The sequence below is a fragment of the Prunus dulcis genome, chromosome 3 (assembly GCF_902201215.1).
Source record: "Prunus dulcis chromosome 3, ALMONDv2, whole genome shotgun sequence".
NCBI classification, from domain to species: Eukaryota; Viridiplantae; Streptophyta; class Magnoliopsida; order Rosales; family Rosaceae; genus Prunus; species Prunus dulcis.
The window spans coordinates 2,399,292-2,415,518 of record NC_047652.1 but is presented as its reverse complement, the minus strand read 5'-3'; the positions used below and the strand labels follow the sequence as shown (position 1 = coordinate 2,415,518).

Genomic DNA, 16,227 nt, shown 5'->3' with positions numbered 1-16,227 from the left:
TTGAAAGAGGCTTCTTTTTATGGTTGTATTGATCACATAATGCATTTTAAAGTAAGGCTGGGCACAGTATGAGATGACACATGATGGAGATCATCCCAGTGTCAATCCCGAATAGAGGAATAGGGATGGGATGACACGAGATGAGAGTTTTTGAAAACACATTCAAACCATACCGAACCCAAACTGGATCGGTATGATTCGGTATCAATGTTGATACCATAAAAAATCTGCAAAATTTCATAAATCAAGTGTAATACAACAAAACCCTCAATCAAGATTCAAGAGTCTTGATTCAAGACCAACCAAGAAATGGAAATCTCATACAAAGTTCAAGTGAAATGGAAATCAAATCTCATATAGGCTTTTACAACAAATCAAGCCTAATATAAATTCAAGTGAAATGGAAATCAAATCTCATATAGGCTTTTACATCAAATCAAGCCTAATACAAACAAAACAAACAATCAATCAAGAGTTCAAGTTCAAGACATGCCAAATTACAAAGCAAGAAATGGAAATCTCACATAGGCTTTTAGAAAACAAATGAAGCCAAATTAAGTACAAACTTCAAAGCAAGAAGTGGAAATCTTAAATGGCATTGTCCCTTTCCCTTTGAATCAATCCCTAATGTGTTATACTGGTGGCAGCAGCTTCAGTACTTGCATATTCTGCAAAAAATAAATTCACACATGTTTTTATAAACAAATGCAACATTTTAAAATAATAAACAATTATAAGACAAGCATGTTGCAGGTTGTAAGGTGTCTAACTATAAGACAAGCATGTAAGTTTTCCAGAGCAACAGAAAATGATTAGCAATGTACAAGTATAGGAAACTCTCAAAATCAAATTAAGCATTAGATCCTGATTAGTGATTCTTAACGCATTACATAATCAAATTGCATACACACTCACGAATCAAGTTACATAAGATTCCATAGTCTCAAAGCAAAACTCACTAATGATCAAATGGCTTCAAATAAAACTTGAGATACTGATGGAAAATAATTAAGATTTGCAGCCTCACACAAGAAAGCAAGGGTTCTTCAATACAAAAATCAGATAGAATTTCAATGGTGGTCAACTATTGCAGACTTAATATTTAGGTAATCAGACATAATTTCAATACAAAAATCTTGTGCTATCGAAACTAACTATTGTAGACTTAGTATTTAGTCAATGGACAAAAACACATGGCCTTAACAAACTTGTGGATGACAATAGTTCGTACTAGAATAGTTTATATGATGCAAAATTAGGGAACTCAAGGCATATATAAAAAAGGAAAAAGGAAAAACAAGGAGACCAAAAAAAGAAATTAAAATCTTACATACCTCATTGCAAAACAACTAGGACAAGCTTTCATGACACAACCCCAGTGCCGATTTTTAAAAATGGTAGATCTTACGGATGTGTTGTACCTTTTCACAATCCACACCTCCTTCTCATATGGAATCCTTAAGTTCCTTTGAAGCAAACAACCATATAACACCCAAATCACCAGTAGAAATGCTCAAGAACAATACCAGCAAATCAATGATGTTGGGGACCAAAATCAAAACAATTTCTTAAATTTGAAAACAAATAATTGCAAACCAAATGAATACCAGAGACTCTGAGATCGGATTGAAATTGGTAGCAGAGGGAAACAGGTTTGAAGAAGTCTACAACCAACAATACAATCTTCAACAACCCCCTGATTTTTCTACACAGAAACTCAGAGAGACTTTGGATTGGGGCTTTCCTTTTCCACTGGTTTGGAGAAGTACACAGAGAGAGAGAGAGAGAGAGAGAGAGAGAGAGAGAGAGAGAGAGAGAGAGAGAGAGGAGGAGGAGGAGGAGGAGAAGAAGAAGAAGGTGAGACCAATTGATGGTGGAGGATTTGGGAGAATAGAAGAATTTGACAGAGGAAAGGAAGGGACGCACGTAGAGAAACAAAGAGAGAGTCGACAAAATATCTGTGAAGAAGAGTAGGGTTGGAACTAAAATTAAATTAGGATTAATAAAAATAATGTACTATTCGGTACGGTATGACACCAACCGGGATCACAAATATGGAATCGATGTCGTGCCAAACAGTAACAAGATGACACGGTGTCATCCTGTTTACACGTCAACACCAAACAAGACGGCACAAAATTGACACGATTTGACACTATTTCTAAATAGTTTCGGTATTCCAATTTTGATGCCCACCCCCTATTTTAAAGCGCGCCCCCCGCGGGCAACACAGACACAAATTTGATGGTGTGATAGTAAGTTGTAATTGTGGCGTTGGGCTAAAACAAGAGAGAAATGCCGGCCTACATTGAAACCCCACAAAAAGAACCAAATCTATTCGGCATTGGGCTTAAGACAAGACACAGAATCTGCCTTGCGCTATACTAAAAGCCCACACCTTCACCAGAGAGAATTCAGCACAAATTCCAGAATTTGAAGGCATTTGTTTGGTCAAGCATTCTAGCTCATAACTCTAGAGCGGTTCCCTACAATTACAACGAAAGTTTGATTTTTGAACTCCTTCAATACGGAAAATTCTCTGATAAGTATTTTATGTTAAGAATTAGTTACATATTTTTAATCTCAAACCATTAGATTGCATGTATGTTGCATATTAAATCTACCAACATATCTAATGAATGCAATCCAACAGTCGAGATTAGAAATATATAATCAATCCTTAACTTAAATACTTATTGGAGGTTCCCCCTTCAATCCATCCAGGTTTTCGGCCTCATATGTGCCCCAAAAAAAAAGAACGAAAAATGAAAACAATGTAACTCCAACTACAATATTTTTGCTTACAGGAAGATTTCAATCTGAATCTCTACACATAGGTAGTAATTTCTTTTTGCTAGTAATTGATGAAAATTAAGATTAAGCCATAGATTTCTCCCCATGATTCATGAAAATATGATTGTATCGCCAAAAAAGGAGATCACTCCTAGTTGAACTCTAATCAGTTAGTTGGAGCCCATTGTCAGCAAGTCCTAGCCCCAAAGCATCCCCCAAATTCATTGTTCTTCTCATGGTTCTCTTTCCAATGCCTCCTCCATTACCCTTCCTCATCATTGCAGCAAACTCTCCATAATCTATCTGCCCATCATTGTCCTGATCAATTTCTTTGATCATGTCCTCAAGATGGAGCTCGCCTAATCCAAACTCCCTGCAGGCTTGCCTGAGCTCATCAATGGTTATGAAACCACTACCATCTTTGTCAAAAAAGGAGAAGGCTGATAACAAATTCTCTTCCCTCTCCAACTTGTTCAAGTGCACTGTGGCTGCAAGAAATTCACCATAGTCAATTGTTCCACTGTTGTCAATGTCAGCTGCCTCCATAAGATCCTTAATCTCAGACTCCATAAGCTCAGATCCCACTTTCCTTAAGCCCTCTTTGAGTTCATCAAATGTGATGCTTCCACTGTCATCTGCATCAATCATCTTGAACAGCTCTTTCAACCCACCAATCTCTTCCTCAGACAGCCTCTCAGCTATGACCCTTAAAGCCATCTTCTTGAGCTTGTTCATGGCTGAGAACTGCTTCAGCCTAGAAAGCACTGCAGAATCAAGAGGCTTATCTGGAGCCATGGTGTCATCTATGATCCATGGATGGCAAAGAACCTCATGGGCAGTTACCCTTTTCTTTGGGTTTCTTTCAAGCATTTTCCTAAGCAGATCCTTAGCACTTTCTGAAATCCTAGGCCATGGTTCAGATTCAAAATCCAATCTTGCTTGCAAAATCTGCCTAAAAATCCCAATCTCAGTTTCAGCCCAAAAGGGAGGGACCCCACTTAACAAAATGTACAAAATCACTCCAGCACTCCACACATCTGATTCTGGTCCATAATGCTTTCTCAGCACCTCAGGGGCAACATAATACGGACTACCAACAACATCAGAAAAGGTCTCACCTGGCTTATAGAAAACAGAGAGGCCAAAGTCTGTGGCTTTAAGAGCAGCATCTTCCTCCTCACTATCAAACAAGAAATTCTCAGGCTTTAGATCTCTATGCATAACCCCAAGTGAATGGCAAGCCTCCACAACCCCAACAATGGTCTTCAAGAGCTTTGCAGCCTCTCTCTCACTGTAATGACCCTTCTTCACAATCCTATCAAAAAGCTCTCCTCCTTTGCACAGTTCCATCACCAAGTGCACAGAAACTGAGTCCTCATAGGTGCCTCTGATCCTCACCACATGGGGGTGCTCAGAGAGGTGGTGCATCATCTGAATCTCCCTCCACACATCTTCATAGTCCTCTATGCAAAGAAGCTTACGCTTTGGGATGGATTTGCAGGCATATTGGTGGCCTGTGGAGCTTTCAGTGCAGAGGTAGGTGGTGCCAAACTGACCCTGGCCAAGTACCCTGCCCAAAGTGTAGAGGTCAGTGAGGTTTTGGGTCTTGTAGGGCAGGACCCATGTGGGCTTTGATGATGGTGGTGTGGCTGAGCTTGGTTTGTTGTTCATTGGAAGAGATCAAGAACTCCTTTGATGAAATGGAAGATGACCCAAGAAGAAGACTCAAGAGCTCTCCTCTTCACAAATTTCTGTACTTTTCTCTTTTCTGTGTTCAGACTTCTCAGAGACAAAACTGCAGAGTCATGTGTGGTATCTGAGGCTGGTCTTTGGTCTAGTCTTCCCAATAAGCTACTTTTCTATTGACTATACTATTTGGAAATTGCCAGCCATTGTACTCATTTTAGATCAGCAGCAGTGCCTGCCCAATAACCCAATTACCATGTTTGTTTCAAACACACACATAATCTCATTCTTTTTCACTTTTGTTGTGTCACTAGCTGTACTTCTTTTACTAAGGAATATAATTGGTTCTATTACTCTATTTATTTTATAGGAGAATTGAATTCAGTTTTTTTTTTTTGGGGTTGAAAATTCAGTTCATTTGGTCTAAATGAATCTCATTAAAATTTTGACAAAATAGTATTGCCTTCTTCTAGAAAGAAACTTCATTTGTTAATCTTTCATCATGTAATTTGCTATGATATTTCCTTGGGTACTAGAAATTGACATTCAGCAGCATGTACTCAAAATAATAATAAAAACTATTCCAACAACATGATCAAATTAATAAGCTATTAACAGAGTTGGATTGGCTCTAGGACAATATTTTGTTGTGGAAGTTATGTTCTGCCCTAAAGAGATATATAATATAGTTCCTTGGGGCTCTCAAGATCAATGTGGTTGGACAATGAATTATGGCCACAATATGCAGATATTCTTACAAAGCACATGTGGTCCCCATACTGATCTTTGGGAAATTAATTTGGAATTTTCTGGTCAGTTCATATCATCCCAGATGCATTAAATTATTGGAATCAGAAACTGTGTGTAATGTAATGAATTGGGAAAAACCAAAATCATTCATTAAATTATAAATACATCTAATAATGTGTGAATTATAGGAGAAATAGCACTATTTTGCTATGTCACGTGAAAGTATTGTTATACGTGTCACAATATTATTTATTATAAATAGCAAAATAGTGTTGTTCTCGTTTCATGAAAGTCCTTTTGGAATTATAGACCTTAATGTAACCCACTGAAATTAAATAACAGAAGAAAAAGTAATAGAATTAAAGGTATAGTTGATGGAAAATATAAGCATAAGAAATATTTTGCTCCATTATGTATTTTATATATTATATTTGTTTGTATAAGAAATATCTTGTTTCCACTGACTGCATTATGTTTTCAACCGTACAAAATAAATACATTAATCACCCCAAAAAAGAAAAGAAAGAAAGGCTTGTCATGCATTTTCCATATGTGAATTATGACTGCTTTAATTTTCTCTACAAAATCAAGTGCATGTTGGAAGGCTGGCCATGCATTTTGAATATGTTAATTAGGACAGGTCGTCTTGCATTTCTTTGTCATATACGACTTATCATTCACATGAAAAGCAGCTTTTCTCATAGATATGCTGACAATCCAAATGCATAAATAGATGCCCTCCTTGGGAAGAAAAGCAAAATAGATTTATTTATTTTTGGTCTGAAAAAAAAGCAAAATAGATTAGGCCCAGAACGGAGAAAAGGATTAAACTGCTTTGCCTTATGCATAAATTTTGGCTTGAATGGATGATTGATGATGTGGATCCGGCTATGGCAGGGGTCCCATGGCACTCAGTTAACTAGATTTTCTAACTTCATGAGGCAGTAAAGGATGGGAAATTAGGTGTAGTGAAACCAAAAACCATTACAATTTGCAACTTCAATCATAGAGGGGACAATCTGATGAAAAAGCCTCTTTTAGGTCCATTTCAGTATTTTTTTGTTCCAACTTTTTTCCCTCAAGTTCCTGGATATATATATATATATATATTTTCCAGAACTGATAATTGGATTAATCATCAAAGTGAACGTTAACATCCTTCCCAAGTGCCGGAAACAGCCATTCCGGTGGAATGGAAATGGAACAATTTTTAGCGATCCTATTTTAGAAACTTTTTCTTTTTGTTTTGCTCAAATTCTTCACTGCAAAATGTTCTCAGTATCATATACAAGACCTTCCAGATAATGGAGGCCAACTATTATTGCAAAAGCTCAAATTTGCTATCACTGTAACCCACAAACGGAGCAAAATTTTCAACTGTATTAGCAGGAAAGCGGCAGGAGCATTCATTTTCTGTGAATTGTCAAGCCCTCCAATGCTTTGTTACCACCGTAAAACAAAACTTGAATACAACTGAATTTCATTCTCCAAAATATTTTACAGGATTCACTGTGTTCTTAAAGCCTTGATCCAATCAATTTCGAGCTTGAAATCACCCGGTCCAACTCTAGCACCTGGGAGACCACCTTCTGCATTGACTGATAGAGACATACCAACAACGCGAGAAGGATTCATTTCCATTTCTGCATCTATAACATTTCCTCTCCATGTTGGTAGATACCGGGCAAGAGGAATCTGAAAGACCATACAAAATTAGCAGAAGGGAAATTGATTTATATACATCAATTATTTAAAGTTATGACTGCACCAACAAATGCAAAAGTTTGAGTGTTTTCAGAGCGTCCTGGTGCTATCACGTCAGATGTTGAATGGTAACCCAAGATAGGATAAAAGAAAAAGATGATGCATTCAGTTATGAGCTCCAGAAAATTGCCGTCGCAGACTCAAACCATCATGAGGGTTATCAGTTGGCATACCCAAAGACATTCCGTTAAATTAAATTTCATGTTTCTTGGGATCTCAAACACAACCCAAGAAACATGAAATTCTTGGCTCCCTATGAGAGCCGGGTTCATCATATCAAAGTTTCTAAGCAACAAAGGTTGAGGTAAGTATAACTTGCCTTTGCAATGTACCAGTTGTCTTTGGGTACAAAAACAAAAGCTTGCCACGAATTATCTTCTTCTTGCCCAGGTGAATTTACCCAATTTTCTGTATAGATCTGCATATGCAAGAACCTCAGAACATGACAAACAAAGAAGTATGGATGTACAAGCCTTACATTCCAACTCCTCTCACATATTGATCAAAGACAAAAATACTCACCGTAGATATGTAGCATCTTCCATCTCCTCTAACTTTCAGTGCTACGGTATCATATGGGTCCAAATCAATGAAGCCGTCAAACTGCAGAAGAAACAAATAAATATCGAAATGATGCCAACTAAACCCTGTCTTTGGTGGGCTAACAATATTTAAGTGGGTACTTATATGCTGTAACTAAATCATTCCATCATTTTGTGTTGATTTTGAAGCATAAATCTAAAATTTGTATTGTGGTCATCACAAACATGAGTAACAATAATGTCTATTTGGTGTCAGAAAATTGGAAAACAGATCTGCTCTCATCTTCAGGAATATAGAATCAATAACTTGTGTCTTTCATGAACAAGAAAAACTGGAGTAACACACATTCACACATGAAATTGAAATCAACAAACAACAAGAATAACAATTACTGTGAATGAGCTAATAATTTAAAACCAATAAGGGGACAATCTTAAGACGATACAGAATAGTAATAAAATATTCAAATATCATTAAGAAAACTTTTCTGTCTTCATTTCTGACATTTCAACTATATCCCTAAAATGTTGGAACACTGTTCACCGCTTACCTTTTTGGACCGCATTCCACAAAAGCCACTCCTGTTTATCTTCAATTTTGAACCCTCAATGAAATCCAACGAAAGGTTACCCGAGAAAATTCCTAAAAATTTATAGTGAGAATGGTTTCAGAATGTAAGTGCGTAATAAATAAACTATTGGTAACAGTAGAGAACTAATGAGTGTAGGTGAGCTAGTAGTATAATGTGGATTCACAAACTTTGCAATTTCGTAAGTTAGAATAATGATTAATCTTATCTGAATCTTACATTCAAAGTATAGACACTATCCTACTACTTTCACACCAAGGCATTAACCTGCCTTATCACCTAAGCAGTAGTTCTCCATTTCACTTTATTTAGTATCAGAACATGAAAATGTAACTTTTATTACAAGAAAGCATATATTTGAAATAAAATTTTCTAATTGCAGTTTCTTTCCCTTCATTTCTTGAAAGACCCTGATTAACCTTTTTATGCATGAAAGTTGTGTTTAGAGCAAAGATAAATTAAACCAGTAACTATAGAATCTATTTGACATGTTTCCATTTAAAGGTAAGTGTTGTCCATTACCGTTGGGTCCATTTCCAGTATCTGGGATCTCTAAAGATGCCGAGGACAAACCTGCAAAAGAAATAGGTGTTGAAAAGTATATTACATTCATTGCAATTTACTGCACATCTAAAATGAAAGTGAGGAAAAAAAAAGTGAAACAAATTCAGAAAAGAAAGTTCAAATTCCATCAACTGATACAGAGCAATGTTGCACGCACGGAAAAACTCCATTGTAAATTAGAACTGCACTCACATCCAAGGAACTAATAAACTAGAGAATAACTCCTAACTTCTTTTAGTTTTTTCTGATGTATTCACAAAAGGAGACATCAAAATTATGTACTTCCATACCTCCATATTCAGAATCAGAATATAGATGCCACTTCTTGAGCTCATCCTTCGAATTGAAATTGAAAATATATCTCTCAGTTGGAGGCACCAGGTCTTCAACATTCCATGTAAGTGCTAAAATTGACATTCGATATAAAAGAAACCAGGATAATGTTAATACAACAAAATTGTTTCAATATTGATAACTTTGAGTATCACAAGTTGCATAACTTCATCTATTAATGTGGAAAAAGCGAAACATCTGTGCTTACTTACTGATACGTAATCAAGAAGTAGACTTCAAACTCCTATAAAACTGGAAGAACACAAATGAAAAAATGTTTGACCATCATAAACTTTTGGTGCTAAACTGTTAATGTACCATAAGGCATTAACCATGATCTTGAATATATTCGGACATAGTAAGTGAATTCTTATATATTCTTCAAAATTCTAGAAATATATGAAAGTATCACAACTAATCAAACAAATTTGACTCCGCCGGAAAAAAATAAAAGTAAAAATAGGGACAAGTCATATAGAATGTAAGGCAGTTACACACATTTTATATGCATGAGATTCTCTACTGTATCATGGAAAAAGATGGAAAAAAAAGGAACATATGGCAATAGTACCTTTCTTGGTTGCATTTAAGGAAGCTTGCAATAGTCCTCGAAACCTGGACATTTCTCTTTCCTCAGAGTTCCTACATTAACAAAAAAAGCCAAATGCTTTAGACATTTTAGCATGTACCAAAATAGAAACTGTCTCTAATGGGAGAGGAAACACTCTTCACCAGTGTGTTTGAAGTTTCATTGCAGATTAAATATCCCATTGTTTTCCAACATAAAAAGTGTGTTTGGATGAAGTAATTTGAGGTACGAAACAACTTCAAAATGATGGGATTTGTAAGTGATTTGTTTGACTAAAATGATGGGATGGCATGGCCTTAACACTTTAATATAGTCCAAATCCAAAACCCATTAGTAACAATAATTTCCCAAAGGAGCCTAAAACTTGCAATACCACACATAAGACGAAGCCCTTCATTTCATCTAAGAAATGCTTGCCTAGTAGCATTAAGTAGCTGCGTAATTCTACTGAAGTCTAGTGTCTTATTGATTTCACCTTCAACATCAAAATCTTGATCTATGCAGCTCAACATAACAAAATTTTACTTAAATTCCCCTATTATGAGCTAAAATATTTTCAACCAATGCCAATATAACAAAAGATTAACGACGGCCCATTTACATAGTTTACCCAATAAATAAACCAAATGAATCTTCAACCTCATCCTACATTTTCTGGGTTGGCTGCCTGAGAAAAACCCATTCAGCATAAACCCAGAAGCAAGAACAACAAAAACAAACAGATAAAAAAAGACCCATTTCTGTTAAATTTGTATGGAATTAGAATTTGTGGTTTGAAGTGGTTGGGGATAGAGAGCTTACCAAGCTAGTTGGACTGCATCACCGAATTGAGTCACCGTTCGTTCTCAGTCTCACCGAATTGAATCCCCAGTTGGCGTGGAGCCGTTCTAGCTTGTAAAATCCTTCAAAGAGTTTTAAATAAAGGCTACGGTGTCGTTTTGGGTAAGCAATCCAGCCAAGTATTTCAGTCCAATGATCTTTCGACAGCTGTCACCCATTAAAATTGATAAAAAAAAAGAGGCTAAATTATTGAAATGCCCCTGTAACTCAATTTCAGTCTCACTTTGCCTAGACTAGATTCCATCCAGCCTAAGCCGTCAAATTTGCACACATGAGGCACATGTGCAGTTTTTCTGGGTTCTTCTGTCCCTAGCAAAACGGAGCCACAGTCGCTCTGATTCCGTGAACCGAAAGCCAGCCATTGTGATACACTTCCGGAAAAATGACCGACACACCATTGAGCATCAACACGTCTTGGGATCGAGTGATATTGTTTGTAAACCCCATCAGTCACCTCAAGTTTGGAGTTTGGCTGGCTGCCGAGAGAGAAAATTGAAATTTTTAAGTTTTATTTTTTAATTTTAATAAGTTTTAATTTTATTTTTTTCATTCATATTTTATGCAGCCTAAGTAAAAAGACAGGCCTACCCTGGACTGTTAAGTTAATTTCTGTTAGATTTAGGGGGTGTGATTGTAATAAATGAAACCTGTGGGGTGTGACTATAATTATACCAAACCTCAGGGGGTTTAAGTGAAATTCTCCCTTTTTTTAAAAAATTTAATTATAAAATATAGAGTTAAATACTTTTTTTGTCACTGGGGTGTACACGAAAATTTATTTTTGTCACCGAAAAATTTTTTTAGCTAAATTGATCACTGCAAAGTTTACAATTCATAGGCATTCCATTATATTTCATTAAAAAGTGCAATTTTTGTTTTATTTTAGGAAGCGCCTTCTGTCATCTTCCTTTAACTCAATGAGTTAAGATATATTATGCTATTAGGTTTAACAAATTGGAGGAAATTGAAATCGAAATTGTGTGGCCACATGCACCAGAGGCTTAAGTCAACAGAAGACAGTACCCTTGCAAAAGCAAGGAAGAGACAAATCCAACATAAAGTTGGGAGGGAAAACTCTCCACAACATAATGAGGGGGAGATAGAGGCTTGATTTATTAGCCGAATGGGTGGGTGGTTCTAGGGAAAAACTCCTGGAACCAAAGAGAGTTGCAGAGCTACTGTGTGTTTAGAAAAGAGGGCACACCAATTTTGAGGACACTTGTAATAATAATAACTATTCGCATAACCAACACATTAGAGATGACTATGAGATCAATGATATATATACTCGTTCATCAAACAATCAACAATCACATATATTGGCCGGACAAAATGAACAGATAGAGAAATTATACATATCCAGTTTTTTAATCAGAAAATTAAGGATTTAAGAAAAACAAATAACAACTAAGCATCTCGAACCCTTCAATAATTTCTCTTCATATTGAGTCTAACATGCATATATAACGCAGTGATAGAACATTATACATTTATTTATGAAATTATTATTAGCACTTCAAAATAGTCATCTTACACTTATCTCTTTTCTTTATCTTCGTTCACTAGTGAAGAGTGCACTGTGACTATTTTGAAGTGCCTGCTCTCTTTACGCATATATATATACAAGTTAGAGATAAAAGAAGAAGCATCCCAAACCTCATGTCATAGATAATCAAGGTAGATAAAATGACATATATAGTACTACTAGTTTATTATACATCACCAATAACCCTTGCTCCTAATTAATCACCCATAACCAAAAGCGATGAATAGTAATTAGAAGGAGCACTTCCCCTAATCATCTGATTGGTTCGAACCTCCACATTGTGTTTCAACTTGTACAAGGCTGCCTTGTACTCTTCTAACTCCTCCAAACTACTCATCATCCCCATCGGGATCGGCCTCTCCCACCACCCATAACCACAACCTCCTTCTCGTCCCTCATAATCACTATTATAATTATTATTATTATTATTATTATTAGCAAAATTAATATTATTATTATTCTCCTCACCCTTGATTGATATCTTCTCTGCCTCGAGGTGCCTCGTAGCTTCCACATAGTTCTCAACTTGTTTATTACTACTTCGCATTGTCTTACCTTGCAGCAAAGCACGATGATCTGGTTGACCTGCTGCAGCCAAGGAGGCAGTGTGGTGGCCAAGGTAGCAGTTGATGACCGCGTCGTAGTTGGGTGTGCCGAAGCAGAACACCTTGCCGTTGCTCGACACGACCATCGTCGCTATCTCTGCACCGCTCAAAACGCTGAGCTCGGCGGCTTTGTTGAAGATACCCTTTTTGCGCTTGGAGAAGGTCACGTGGCGCTTGTTCTTCTCTTCAATTCTCTTGATTTCAATTCTTCTTCGACCTTTGCTTCTCTTTTTTCCATCACTAGTATTATTATTGTCTGAGATCTCACTCTTGGGAATCTTAGTCTTAGCCATGGCCGTACTAGCACTCGTTATATTAATGGAAAACCCTAGAGATCGAGAAGGAAGGTATGGAAAACCCTAAAATATTGTCAAGCAATATAGGTAAAGCTCTAAGTTTTGGCTTATGAAGAAGGTAGGTGGTTTATACAATGGCAAGATCCAGTGACTTGGTTGTGAAGGATATGATTAAGGTGTGATTTTGGGTAGTTAATTTCTAAAGCTTAGGCTAAAAATATGGATATGGAGATTGTACAATCTTTTATCATAAATATATGTACTATCCTGTCTTCAATTTAAGCAAAGTACTTAATCTCACCCAAAAATTACGTACTTACCTTTCTCATGTTGATTAAATCCTTTTGCACAAAATTAATTAGTGTTAAAGGAATAAGCAATTGTGGGTTTATGATTTGCCGATTCAAGTTTCTCCTAGCCCGTTAAGCCTAAATCCTTTGCACAATAATCCTCTATAGAAGGGGAAACCTATTACACCCTAGTATCCCAATTTAAATGGGAGGAAATTTGTTTGCACTCAATTTTTGTTTCCGATTACCTTTATTTATTTGGACACTCAAAATTAATTACTAGTCTTTCAAGAATGCATCGTTTTATTCCAGCTCAAAATATTTCTCTTTGGACACCAAGTTTTATTTTTTCACTTTACGACGGTAATAATTCAGGTGGTGGTGATAGTTTTTATTTAAAAATATGAGTTTTTTTTTTAATTTTTGTTGTTTTGGGTTTTGTTTTAGCTTGTGTTGAGATCATAATTGATTTTCATGATGTACGCTTTGTAGTAGTTTGCATTAGCTTTAATTTGTTTCTTTCCAATGCTTTAATTTTTTTTATTTTTTTAGGACCTTTTTTATAGAGGAGTTGATAATTTACTAAACTACACACTACACAGATACTAAGACTCGAATTCAGCACTTTACTTGGGGGAGCAATTGCTCCAAACCATACACTAGTATATCCTTTACTTTTATTAATTTTAATATTTTTGGTTTTTGGATACCGTATATACTTAACTAAAACATATTGAATAAAAGTAGTCTAGCCAATCTGAATTATAAATTAGAAATGCTGTCAATTTTCCTTCATTTCAAACTATCTTCTGTTCTGTGTTTGGTGTTCCAGATTCTTTTGGTAAGTACGGTACGTTATTATTAGTTGCATTGCACACATCGTCACTCCGGAAAAATTCATTTGCAAAGCCTTCAAATTGTCTCATGTGAGTGGCTAGCTGGCTCCAATACTTGTCAAGTTACGATTTGTCCCAAAGCAAACTTTCCTTCAGTACAAATAAGCTTCCTTCTTGTACATGATGAATGCCAACAAATTAAAGGAAACAGACTGAATCATTTTATATTCATTAACCTTGGAAGATTATAATTAGTCAGCTTTCGAAATTTCTAGATTGAGGGTCGGCAAGGTTGAATTAATTTAGTGATATCTCATTGACTCATTCACGGGTTGCACATAAGTCTCAGATGGCAAAGACATAAAATATGCTAATCAGGCAGCTTCAAGGTGAATTTACACGACAATTACAGACTAAAATAATAGTAACTGGAAAAATAAATTATTAAAGCTATTTTCAACTTTGTAGCCACGGCATGTTGCTTGCCTCCTCATAAGACAATGCACCTCAATAGTAACAAGTACGTACATTTCAACATTTGCAATTTAATTAAGATTTTAATGTCACAATCATCAAGTTATTAATTTAGGACAGCGAAAAATATCTTTAATCAACGCCTAATGGGGACATAAATAGTACTAGGGTAGCATAGCAAGGACGCAGAGTACGCATGGCAGCCTTAAATTTGTACCGCTAGGGAGTACCGCGTTATATATTTGGAACTAATTGAATCACTAATCCACAACGTTAACTAGATGAAGAGACTACTTTCTTATTTGCTAATGGGGGTGAGAAGCAGTAAGCTGAGCCAGTTCATCGGCGCTCGAGGAGCTAAAAGACTGAAATTCCCTCCTCCGGTGGCACCGAGAGGTTATGTGCCTGTTTGTGTCGGTGTGGATGGTGATACTAGGCGTTTCATGGTGCATACCAAGTTGCTTGGCCATGCAGAGTTCTTGGAGCTGCTTTACAGATCAGCTGAGGAATATGGTTTTTGCAATGATGGGGTTTTGAGGATCCCATATGAGGCCAAGGATTTTGAGGAGTATTGGATGATCAAGAGGTCCAAACCCAAGATCTACAAGGCTGAACCAGTTTAATTAGTCATGGGTTTTTTCAGTTCATTTCCTGGTTAGATGTAATTATCTAGGAAAAATTTGATGTTCATTTGCCAATCTTAGCTCGGGGATCAATTTGTTGGTGTCAATTTGCACTGTTCTTCTGGCTTGTGAAATGAAAATTATTAATTGGCTGCATTTCTTTTTGCCTAATTGTTAGAAAGTAATTATAGCTGTAAGGTGGGAGGCCTGTTCTTTATGGTCAGAATATTTCTAAATGAGCTGGAGTGTTCTGTATCTAGATGGTCTGCAGACTCTGCCCAATAATCTGCAGGCTCTGCACAATATATAATCTTGCAGACTCTGTCGAATAATCTTCAGTGTATAAGGAGTGGAAAGAAATTTAATGGTGCTTGTTCTTTAAGCCAATGCTTTAGTGAGTGACAGCCAATGGGATATTTTATTTCAAGATGGAAAGTAAATTCAGTGTCCCAAGCAAACTTATAGCTCAATATCATCAGCAGCAAAAGAAAAACACTTCATAGGCCCCCTTCACCTCCTTCCAACTTCCTGCTTATGTTGTTCATCATAGTTGGATTTTGGTAAGGTAGGATCTACCTGTGCTCCATCTGGTGATCTCTTAGCATCACGGAGAAACTCTTACATATCATCTGTATATACAACATTTCTCTCACAATAACTAATCACGCAATTTATATGTGAACTAATAACAGGTCACGTGATTAAGCTAAGAAAGATATATAATTAGAAGAAAAGTGTTGCATACATGCATGAATTCTCCCAAAATCATCACATTTTAACTATTTGATTTGATTTGATTTGATTTCTGAATTTGATTATGGATTAGCTCTAACTTAAATGTTCATACAATACACGCAAGTGGTGGATGGTGAGGATAAGGGAGAACCCAAGTGTTCACTCTAGAACCATATAAAATTGAAGTTGGGGTGTGAATTGGATCATTCATGTTGACTACAATTTTATGACAACATAAGCAAAATACATGAAATGAAGCACAAAAATGTATAAGATATACGTGAGCAATTTTCTCTACACAAGCATCAATTTGATGTCGCATTCTGGCCTTGTCACAACTTGTCCTGATTGTTGCCAGTCATGGGTCCGGC

The 16,227-nt window shown here is 36.3% G+C and overlaps 4 protein-coding genes across 5 annotated transcripts; 1 reads left to right on the top strand and 3 right to left on the bottom strand.

The window, feature by feature from the left end:
* Positions 1-2,748: 2,748 nt before the first annotated feature.
* On the bottom strand, positions 2,749-4,726 carry LOC117620683 (calcium-dependent protein kinase SK5-like). The gene has a single exon (XM_034350829.1). The coding sequence runs from the start codon at positions 4,462-4,464 to the stop codon at positions 2,956-2,958; it is 1,509 nt and encodes a 502-aa protein (XP_034206720.1). The 5' UTR covers positions 4,465-4,726; the 3' UTR covers positions 2,749-2,955.
* A 1,787-nt stretch (positions 4,727-6,513) lies between these two features.
* On the bottom strand, positions 6,514-10,555 carry LOC117621620 (probable complex I intermediate-associated protein 30). Of its 2 annotated transcripts, XM_034352187.1 has the most exons (8): positions 10,413-10,555; positions 9,594-9,664; positions 8,980-9,093; positions 8,648-8,698; positions 8,087-8,178; positions 7,516-7,596; positions 7,313-7,411; positions 6,514-6,924 (listed from the first exon to the last, which is right to left on the bottom strand). In XM_034352187.1, the coding sequence occupies exons 2-8, from the start codon at positions 9,643-9,645 to the stop codon at positions 6,736-6,738; spliced, it is 678 nt and encodes a 225-aa protein (XP_034208078.1). In that variant the 5' UTR covers positions 9,646-9,664; positions 10,413-10,555; the 3' UTR covers positions 6,514-6,735. The 2 variants fall into 2 exon arrangements, with proteins under 2 accessions (XP_034208078.1, XP_034208079.1); XM_034352188.1 differs by lacking the exon at positions 7,313-7,411 and having other exon boundaries at positions 10,413-10,514.
* A 1,543-nt stretch (positions 10,556-12,098) lies between these two features.
* On the bottom strand, positions 12,099-12,909 carry LOC117620605 (agamous-like MADS-box protein AGL62). The gene has a single exon (XM_034350724.1). It carries the CDS (start codon positions 12,893-12,895, stop codon positions 12,194-12,196), a length of 702 nt encoding a protein of 233 aa, XP_034206615.1. The 5' UTR covers positions 12,896-12,909; the 3' UTR covers positions 12,099-12,193.
* A 1,883-nt stretch (positions 12,910-14,792) lies between these two features.
* Positions 14,793-15,277, top strand: LOC117623085 (auxin-responsive protein SAUR41-like). The gene has a single exon (XM_034353940.1). The coding sequence runs from the start codon at positions 14,807-14,809 to the stop codon at positions 15,119-15,121; it is 315 nt and encodes a 104-aa protein (XP_034209831.1). The 5' UTR covers positions 14,793-14,806; the 3' UTR covers positions 15,122-15,277.
* Positions 15,278-16,227: the final 950 nt, after the last annotated feature.

Coding starts and splice junctions, on each gene's coding strand:
- LOC117620683 (XM_034350829.1), bottom strand. CDS start 4,464: ATGAACAACAAACCAAGCTCAGCCACACCACCATCATCAAAGCCCACA.
- LOC117621620 (XM_034352187.1), bottom strand. CDS start 9,645: ATGTCCAGGTTTCGAGGACTATTGCAAGCTTCCTTAAATGCAACCAAG. Junction 9,094..9,593: donor CTTAAATGCAACCAAGAAAG/GTACTATTGCCA, acceptor TGTCAATTTTAG/CACTTACATGGAATGTTGAA. Junction 8,699..8,979: donor TTCTGATTCTGAATATGGAG/GTATGGAAGTAC, acceptor TTTCTTTTGCAG/GTTTGTCCTCGGCATCTTTA.
- LOC117620605 (XM_034350724.1), bottom strand. CDS start 12,895: ATGGCTAAGACTAAGATTCCCAAGAGTGAGATCTCAGACAATAATAAT.
- LOC117623085 (XM_034353940.1), top strand. CDS start 14,807: ATGGGGGTGAGAAGCAGTAAGCTGAGCCAGTTCATCGGCGCTCGAGGA.